This window comes from Scyliorhinus canicula, chromosome 2 (assembly GCF_902713615.1).
Source record: "Scyliorhinus canicula chromosome 2, sScyCan1.1, whole genome shotgun sequence".
Lineage (NCBI taxonomy): Eukaryota > Metazoa > Chordata > Chondrichthyes > Carcharhiniformes > Scyliorhinidae > Scyliorhinus > Scyliorhinus canicula.
In genome coordinates, this window is record NC_052147.1 from 52,114,483 (window position 1) to 52,124,759 (window position 10,277).

At 40.8% G+C, this 10,277-nt stretch overlaps 1 protein-coding gene across 6 annotated transcripts in view; it reads left to right on the plus strand.

Moving 5' to 3' along the window:
• LOC119953650 (centrosomal protein of 170 kDa protein B-like) overlaps positions 1–9,928 on the plus strand; it is a 94,891-nt gene extending 84,963 nt beyond the window's left edge. For all 6 annotated transcript variants that reach the window (XM_038778146.1, XM_038778155.1, XM_038778127.1 and 3 more), the window contains 4 exons: positions 4,424–4,512; positions 5,847–5,940; positions 8,431–8,482; positions 8,687–9,928. In XM_038778146.1, the coding sequence (XP_038634074.1) occupies positions 4,424–4,512; positions 5,847–5,940; positions 8,431–8,482; positions 8,687–8,976 (525 nt within the window). In that variant the 3' untranslated portion in view covers positions 8,977–9,928. The remainder of the gene's footprint in view (positions 1–4,423; positions 4,513–5,846; positions 5,941–8,430; positions 8,483–8,686) is intronic.
• The last annotated feature ends 349 nt before the right edge of the window (positions 9,929–10,277 follow it).

The following is a 10,277-nucleotide window of genomic DNA, read 5'->3' on the forward strand; positions in this document are numbered from 1 at the left end:
CCTCTCCCCCCAACACCCCCCTCTTCTCCCCCCCAACACCCCCCTCTTCTCCCCCCCCCAACACCCGCCCCCCCTCTTCTCCCCCAACACCCGCCCCCTCTTCTCTCCCCCCCCAACAACCCGCCCCCCTCTTCTCTCCCCCCCAACACCCGCCCCCCCTCTTCTCCCCCCTCAACACCCGCCCCCCCTCTTCTCCCCCCCAACACCCGCCCCCCCTCTTCTCCCCCCCAACACCCGCCCCCCTCTTCTCCCCCCCCAACACCCGCCCCCCCCTCTTCTCCCCCCAACACCCGCCCCCCTCTTCTCCCCCCCAACACCCGCCCCCCCCTCTACTCCCCCCCCCCCAACACCCGCCCCTCCTCTACTCCCCCCTCCAACACCCGCCCCCCTCTTCTCCTCTCCCCCCCCCCAACACCCGCCCCCCCAACACCCACCCCCCCCTCGGCAGTGTCAATTTCAGCGGCCAGCTGATTGTTTCAGTGAGAGCAGCTTCCCTCTCCGGATCAAAGTGAGCCGGCCGCTGAAATTGACACTGCCCGCTGCTCTCTCCCTCCAATCCAACTTTTAAGTTTTAATGTTTCTGATTGGAGGGAGAGAGCAGCCGGCAGTGTCAATTTCAGCGGCCGGCTCACTTTGATCCGGAGAGGGAAGCTGCTCTCACTGAAATAATCAGCTGGCCGCTGAAATTGACACTGCCGGCTGCTCTCTCCCTCCAATCAGAAACATTAAAACTTAAAAGTTGGATTGGAGGGAGAGAGCAGCGGGCAGTGTCAATTTCAGCGGCCGGCTGATTTCAGTGAGAGCAGCTTCCTTCTCCGGATCAAAGTGAGCCGGCCGCTGAAATTGACACAACTGACAGTTGGGGTCCATAATCCCCCCCGCGGTATATCGCGGAGCGCGGTATAACGGGGGACTACTGTATTCCAGTATTTTCTGTTTCTACAGTTTACTTAGGTAACTGTAATCCCTCATTCCAGAATTGTAGTTCTAATTGACCTCTTCTGTATCCTCTCCAAAATCTTAATGCCCTCTCTAAAGTTTTGTGCCTAAAATTGGAATTAACACACTAGCTAGGGTTGAACTTGTGTTTTATATAGGTATAACAGAACTTCCTTTATATACCCTGCCTACATTTATAAAATTCAGAATGCCACATGTTTTCTTAATCACTTCTTAAATCTGTCCTGCCACCTCCAAAACCCGGAGTTTAAAAATAAATTTGCAGGTCTCTCTTGTTGCACCCCCTTTCAAATTATACCATTTAACTTATACTGCCTATCCTCATTCTTCCACCCAAAATGTATTACCTCGCACTTCTCTGCATTTTATGTTTTACTCACACTTCTCCGCATTGTTTTTCATCTCTCATATGTCTTCCCATTTTATCAACTTGTAGCCTATGTTCTCTTGAAGGCCATTACTATCTTCCTGCCAGTTTACTGTGCTTCCAAATTTTGTGTTCTCTGTAAACTTCAAATAGTGCCCTCTACCACCAAATCTGAGGGTCCAATGGACATAAAGAACTCCAGTGGTCCGCGTACTGAATCTTGGGGAATATACAATATACCACTGTCCACTCTGGAAAAAAGTCAGTCTTCAAGTTTTATATTCCTTAACCAACATTGTATCCATGCTGAAAATATCACTTTCGTCCCATGGGCTTCCATTTTATTAACAAGTCTATTATGTGGTACCTACGAAATGCCTTTGAAAGTCCATATGCACAATATCAATTCACCCTTTTTGGTACTCTATGATATGAGAACGTATTGACAGGTCTCTGAACTGTTTTTAAAATTAATTTTTAACATTGATTCTAAAACCAACGCCTGTGACAATAATAAAGCTACTTGCATGTCTATATTAGCTTTATTAACTCATCCCGTACCACAAAAGTTAACGTGTAGACATTTTTGATTTAAAAATTATCTTATTTCTCATTTAAATTGTATTTTATTTTGTGAAGTCTGGCCCCCAGCGGGTATGGGATGCTATTAAAGGGGAACTAATCAGTGTGTAGAATAGTTAGATTCTGGCCGAATATTTATTTTGCAATGGCAACCGCTGGCATGAGGTCCTGGAACTTCCTCCTTAACACCAATGTGGGTGTACCCACAGTACATGGACTGCAGCAGTCGAAGAAGGTGGCGCACCATCACCTCGGGGCTGGGAAATAAATGCTGGCTTTGCCATGAAACACACTTCCCAAGAACAATCTCAGAACAGCACTCAACTATGCAGTTTTCCATTTTTGTACCAACCACCTGGCGACCACCAATTCATGCCAAATTTGGGATGCCTCCTGCCACTAGAGCTTTATAGGAAATAGACGGTGTGTAATTCAATTCCAAAAATCTGGCCTGGATTTTAACCTAGATCATAGAAATGGAAACTATTCCGTGTTGGAGATAACTTCATGATTCTAATAATACAAATGTGCATACCGAACATACATTTTGAATTAATGCTTTTCATACATCTGCTGCTTCTCTTTTCTGTCTCCATTCTCTGATTTATTTCAACTGCTTTGTGTCTGACTGATATCTCTTTATTTATTCTAAATCCTCACAATTCTGTTTGGCCCAGATTTGCAGGGCATCTCGCCATTTGCCCTGATAGTTTTTTTTTAAATTTAGACGACCCTGCACATCTTTGGGTTGTGGGGGTGAAACCCACGCAAACACGGGGAGAATGTGCAAACTCCAGACGGGCAGTGACCCAGAGCCGGGATCGAACCTGGAACCTCGGCGCCGTGAGGCAGCAATGCTAACCACTGCGCCACCGTGCTGCCCTTGTGCCCTGTTAGCTGGACTAATTTGCACGTTTATGTTGTAAAGAAAAGGACCTTTGAGCATAAAGTCACTGGAATTCTGAGCTGACAATAGTACCATGAGGGTATTGACTATCTGGGACCCTGGTGACAATGGGACCAACAGTGTCTCTCTTGAATGAATAAATTTAAAGGATTGAGAAATAAGCAGAAGAAGGATTATTAAGAGTGACATATTAAAGTGGTGAATTGGAGCTGAATTAAAGCCGTGAACTCTATGTCTAGTTTAGTTGAGAAAGATAAACGAAGAGTGGGAAACAGATTGCGAGCAAGGGGGGAATAAATGGGACTGATTAACTTTCGGTGCAAATTAAGGTGCAAATCAAACAGTTTCATGAAAATCATGGGGATTTCAAGGTGAGGAGGAGTTGTCACCAGATTAGTTAACGGCAGAGCGCAAATCAGCTAGAAATCCATTGTGATCCGCAATTTGTGGGGTTTCTCTTCTTCATCACAAATTATTCGTCAATTTGAGTATTAATGATGGTATGCATCATTCCATTGCCGTTATTTGATTCCGATAAAATCTGGTCCACAGTATTTTTATTCTGTATCACCGGAGGTCTCATCATCCATCCAAATGAAACCTGATGACCGTTGATTGCAAATTGACTTCAGTGACTTTTTTTTCCCTGAAAATTGACCCCACTGTGGTTATGACCAAGTAATTCCTGAATGTGATTATTTGCATAGCAAAATTAACACTATGATTATACAAGGAAGTGCATCAAATATTAATCAGTGCTAATATTAAGTTATGTTTCTAATCGTTAGTTAATGTTTCAAGATTTCTGTCCAGTTCGGAAGACATTTATGATTAATTTATTTAAGAAATGTTTTGTAGATGGTTAATGTCATTTTTAACACATTATACATTCAGGTGAACACATTAGGATTATTGCTTTTGGTTGTGCATTCACTAGCAACTTGAAGAGTCCCAAAAATTTGGCTAAATCAGGGGGATATTAAGGATTCCCCTTTCTTAATTAATAAGGGAACGAAGGTTATGGGGAAAAGACAGGAGAATAGGGATGAGAAAAACATCAGCCATTATTGAATGGCGGAGTAGACTCGATGGGCATATTGCAGCTAGTGGTTGTGCCAGCATATGCATTGCAGAATGGTTTGCACTTCAATAACCAGGCCCTGCTAGCATAGGCCTGGGTTCTTCAAAGATTGTGAGGTGCATCATACTGATTGTAACTTCATGAACTGCAATTTGGAATGTGAAGTAGAGAACAAAATGTAGGTAATAATTTGTACAACTGAACACTCCTCCATTTCTCTTGGAGAGATATGGAACGTGTAAAACATGTGTCGGGTCCAGTATGCTACGTTTCTTTCTCTTGAGCCAGCCCTCATACATTCAGTTGCAGGTGTTAACTGTCCATTTATGGTAAAATCTGGCCCAGTAATATCCTTGTTTGATACCATGAAAACTACACCGTGTTTTAAGAAACTATTCTCAATACATAAAATCCCTATCGAACTAAAACTTATCCATAATTCTTGGTAACTGCAATATATTCTCTCTCAATTATTTAATATTGAATATTTTAGTTTCGGATGTACTAAGCCTGTGTCACATTTTAGGTCATACTAGATAACCTGATGTGGAACTCAGTATCCCAGCTGTCTCAGTTCATTCGAGAAAATATGGAGCACACTGCAGCAAAGATAAAGTGAGTAAACAACTGCCCTGTTTGCTGATTTATTATTTATGTTCAGGAATTTTAGAGTTTTTAAGTGTTTTATATAGTTACAGATAATTGTACTCCTCCAAAACTTGGGAGTGGCACAGTGGTCTGCTGCCCCTCGCGCTGAGGACACATGTTCAATCCTGGCCCTGGATCACTGTCTGTGTAGAGTTTGCATTTTCTCCCCATGTCTGCATGGGTCTCACCCCCACAACCCAAAGCTGTGCAAGGTAGTTGGATTGGTTGCACTAAATTGCCCCTTGAGGGGGAAAAAATGTTTTTTTTTTATTTCGCCAAAACTTTATGACATCTTGACAGCAGTTTTGAGATTAGACTGGATGAATTAGTCATTGCCCTGCCTTCATGGCTCATGAGCATAGTTTTTTTTAATGTACTTCTAACTTATGAAAGAAAACAGAGAAGAGGGAATGTTGTTCTACAAGACATTTACAGGCTGTTCTTCAATTGTTATTCATAGTTATTCCCTTACAAAGTTGCATTGCAAGTTCCTGAAGCTTATATATATTGTAACCATGTCTAGATAGTTCAGTAATTCATACACTTACTAACAGAAACATTTAAATTTGAGTATTCAATTGGAGTTTGGATGCTTAATTTTACATGTTTTGCATCTTTTCCTGTTTTCCAAACCATCAACAATTTCCATGGTCGGTAAGTGTTAGGAGAGACACTGAGTGAAGTAGAATATGGTCCCCCTCTCTACCAGCTCTTGCCTCTCTGTCGACGAGACAGAGGGCAATTTTTCTCCTTTTCTCCTTCCCCACTTAAGTGGCTGGATCTAATAAGGTTAAGATTTGAAAGGTGAAATTTGAGTTGAAGCTCTGCTCAATTTTCTTTTGCGTTGTAGGCAACTGATGCAAGCCTGGTATAAAACCCCAGTTTTACATCTACTGTTGGACAAAGTTGCTAAATATCTTTGCATGTCCACTTGAATGATGATTTACGATGGGATACTTTTTAGTACTGCTATGTAGTAACTTAAAATTTTCTTTTTAAGAGTACCCAATAATTTTTTTGTCCAATTAAGGGGCAATTTAGCATGGCCATTCCACCTACCCTGCACATCTTTGGGTTGTGGGGGGTGAGACCCATGCAGACACGGGGAAAATGTGCGACCTTCAGTGACCTGGGGCCGGGATCGAATCCGGGTCCTCGGCGCCATAAGACAGCAGTGCTAACCACTGCACCACCGTGCCACCCTGGTGTGTAGTTTACTGTGTAAACTTTGATTTTGAAAAGCCTAAATATTGCTATAATTAAGGTATTGAGCAAAAGATACTTCTGCTGTTATCTTTTAGAATTCTGTTCCAAAGCAAGGACAGAAATTGGGACGAAATTGAGGCCAAAATAAATTCTGAAAATGAAGTGCCAATTCTCAAAACGTCAAATAAGGTAAAACGTCAAATAAGGTAATCTTACTAAAATGTAATGTTCTGTTTTCACATTTGCCCATATCTATTTTATGCTGATACACTATTCAGAGGAATAGCTGAAGCAAGATCTTAGTCCATGTCAGAGTTGCAAGCCTGTTCATGGTCTGGGTTCCAACTTCATTTTCCAATACTGCATTTGTTCTCTAATACTTCCTTTGTGAAGATGCTGACGACTTCTGTTATTCCATTGGTGCTGGCCAACTCTGATACATCACCCAAATAATCATTTCCGCTTAGATAACCATTGTCACATCTGTTGTAGCTGTACTTGACACTTTCCTCAACTGACCTCTATCATCTGTGTTCCATTCCCTTAGTCAGCAGCCCAACCTCCACAGCGGCTGAGATCAGCTGACTAAGCACTAATCGTTAATCAAATCTGTGGGCTTTCTGTTCTGTAGGATTCCGTTTCTTGACACTTTAATCAACAAATTGTCAGGAGAGCTCCAAATGTTGCATATAAAAGGACTGGTGTGTATTAATTAAAATCAGTAAAAATGTGATAATGGGCAATGGCTCTCCAAAACCTACCTACCTTTTAAAGAAATCGGAGACAGAAATAGCCATTTTATTTTTTAAGCACTAGAATATACATTTGAATATTATATATACTATGGAATGGCAAAGGTAACAAAAATGGTGGGAATGGCACAGGAAAAGGGATGAAAAGCTAGGTAAGTTATTTTGAACACAATTATTCATGAAAACTAGTTTAGCCTTACAAACCGATCGTTAAAAAGAATAATTTTGTTTTTTAATTATTGTGATTCTACATTGCATTGGGCTAATGCTGCATGATTTATTTATTTTATTCTTTCATGGGGTGTGAGCATTGCTTGCAAGGCCAGCATTGGTTGCCCATTCCCACTCATTGCCCTTGATCTGTTTAGCGCTCTGGGCCATTCCAGAGGCCAGTTAGAGTCAACCACACTGGTGGGTGTGGAGTCGCCCGTAGGCCAGGCCGGTAAGAACGGCAGATTTCCTTTCCTGAAGGAAAATAGTGAACCAGATGAGTTTTTAACAAGAATTTTGATTCTAGATTTTGAAAAATGAAAATCACTTATTGTCACGAGTAGGCTTCAATGAAGTTACTGTGAAAAGCCCCTAGTCGCCACATTTCAGCGCCTGTCCGGGGGGGCTAGTACGGGAATCAAACCGTGCTGCTGGCATGCTTGGTCTGCTTTAAAACCCAGCGATTTAGCCCAGTGAGCTAAACCAGCCCCTTTTTATTAATTTAATTCAAATTCCACCAGCATTACAACAATGCCACGATCTCCTCTTGTAATGTCACAATGGTCAGGGTATTTACTTAGTTATTTTAGAAAAATATTTGAACAATTACTGAAGATAGAATACTGAATAAAAATGTTGGAACTGTTTTATTAGTGTCCAATTTACAGACATCATTGTTACATTCAATTAAATAAAATCTGCAGCACAGATTTTATGTAGGTCAATTAGTTTATGCAATATTCTGTTCCATATAGAATACTTCTCCCCCTGTCATATCCTCTCTATTTCCTTGTATGTTCACGGGCTCTATTGATCTGGACCCTGGTTTTGACCTCTTGCTCAACCAGTTTGTCCATTTTTTTGATGCAGTAGCATGATGATGCTGATGTGATGTGCATGGGCTTCCAAAGTTTATTTGATAAAGTTGCCCGTCAGCAATGTTTTAGTCAGTGGAATAAAAGGGGAAATGGCAGAATGGAACCAAGGCAGGCAGAAGAGCAGGAAACAGAGCACTGAATGGTTGTTTTTCAGGTGGGAGGAAGATGTGCAGTGATACTCCCCCGTGATTTGTGTTAGAACTACTGCTTTTCTTGTTTTTATCAATGATTTGGTCTTGGACGTACAATTTCAAAATTTGCAATCTAAACTTTGGAAGTACAGGGAACTGTGAGGAGGATAATTACAGACATCACAAGGAGACTGCAAAGAGGTATAGATAGGTTCATTGAGTGGGCAACAAGGTGACAAATAAAATATAATGTGAGGAAGTGTGACTGAGGTTATTCACTTTGACAGTAAGAATAAGGCTGAATGGTCATCGGTGCGGTAACCATTCTATCATACAGTCTAATTTATTTATATCCTAACTTGGATGATTCCTCTTAATTTCTAATGTTGTCACTACTTCTTTGTTCATTAGGTTTGTTAATGTTATTTTGAAAAATCAGGCACATGCTTTTGATTAATATCATTTTTCATCCTTAAATGCATTAAGCTTGCATATTTGTTATTGTGTTCCGAATGTGTATTGTAAGGACCCGCATATGTCGGAATCAAAACCGATCCAATTATATAATCAATACAATTGGAATGTAGATAACAAAAAGTGATTTCCCCTTTTTAAAAAAAAAAGTCTTTGATATCCTATCCCAATTCAAAATATCGTTGTTTTGACAACAAAAAATGGTCTGATTGTTAACTTGACTTTCTCTCCTAGGAAATATCCTCCATTTTTAAAGACTTGAGAAGAGTTCAGAAACAATTAGACGGTTAGTAAAATGAATGGAAGGTCTTGATGTAATTGATGATTGATGCACTGACTGATTCTCCATCAACTGGCATCCATGGAGCGAATTTACTTAATTAGTTTGAAAGATGTCTTAAAAATAATCAACTGTGTACTTGACTTTCTTCTGTCTTTTGTGTTAGTCTTGCAAGAGGTGCAGATGCACTAAAATGTTTTTTTTTTACAGCAATCAATACGATCATAGATCCCGATGGATCTCTGGATGCCTTAACTGGTAATCAAATCTCGCCAATTTCTGCTTCAGCATTGAGCATGAAAGAAAGGACTGCTAATACTGTGCTCTCCTCAAAGGATTTGCCAAAATCATCAGCACAGTTGTTGAACGAGTGTGCCCACCTGAGCTCGAAACCGTCCCAATTGTCTTCAGATGCAGACAGCATTGACTCTGACTCTGAGTGCAATACTCAGCATACCATCACTGAGCCAAAAATGGAAAATACAGTCACTATGCTTTGAAAGAACTATTTATTTTTGGCCATGGTTTGACCAATGTGCATTATTATAGTTGTTATGTGAGGGTGATTGTGAAAATGCTGTATACAATAATGCTGGAAGTGACTGATATTTTGCACAAAATGGCTTATTGAGAAAATGGAAGTTAGCAAGAAAAACGCATTTTAGTTGAGCTCAATAACACTTTCGCCAACATCCATTCAGCATAAAGGCACGATAAAAATATGTTTGAACTGAGAAGAACATTTCATTTAGGCCAAGCTTTGCCATTTGAATACGATAATATCATCATGCACTGAAGAACATACTAGTTGCACAGGTTGTAATTTTGCATGCCAGGTTTCAGCACAAACTTAATGATTGAACAATGGCTGCATATTTAGTAAGTTGTCGCTCTCTTAGTTTCTTGCTTTTTTATATCAATGTTATGACAGGGACACCCTAATATTTAATTCCGTGGTGGTTTAAATATTGGATAAATATTCTAGGAAGGAGAAATTAGTCATTTTCCTCATCAAAATTTTACTTTCTTGAATATTTCTGCAATTGGTGATCAGCTGTATTTGGTCAAGTCTGTGGTATTCTTTTGTCAAATCAGTACTATGCATGCTTAAGGTTATTGTAACTCTTTATGATGACAAATTGGCTTCGGCTTCAAGATATGAAACTCACCAACATCTCCAACAGCCAAACAATTCTAAAGCTTCTACGCAATTCTTCATTGTGAGATGTAACCAATTCAAACAAACATGATTTCAGCCAATCAATTCGAAAAGAAGCAGCACAGTGGTTAGCACTACTGCCTTACATCACCAGGGATCCGTGTGTATTTCCGGCTTCGGGTGACTTGTGGAGTTTGCATGTTCGGGGCGCCCTGCGTCGGTGTGGGTTTCCACTGGGTTCTCCGGTTCCTCCCACAGTCCAAAGATGTGCACGTTAGGTGGATTGGCTGTACTAAATTGCCCCTTAGTCTCCAGAGATGTACAGGTTAGGTGGGGTTATGGGATAACGAGGATAGGGTGGGGACGTGGGCCTAGGTGTAGGGTGCTCTTTCAGAATTAGTGCAGACTTGATGGGCCGAATGGCTTCCTTCTGCACTGTAGGAATTCTATGGTTCTAAGATTCTAAAGGGCAAAGCTGGCACATCCCAACTTGAAACAGTGATGCACAGATATTATATCTATATATATATTTTGAAATGTCAATGTAGAACGAACAAAGCACCCTAGCAATTATTTTCAATTGTGGCAGATTTACAAAATATGTTTTCTTTTTTAGGTTTTTCTCCCACTAGCCTGCTTAGT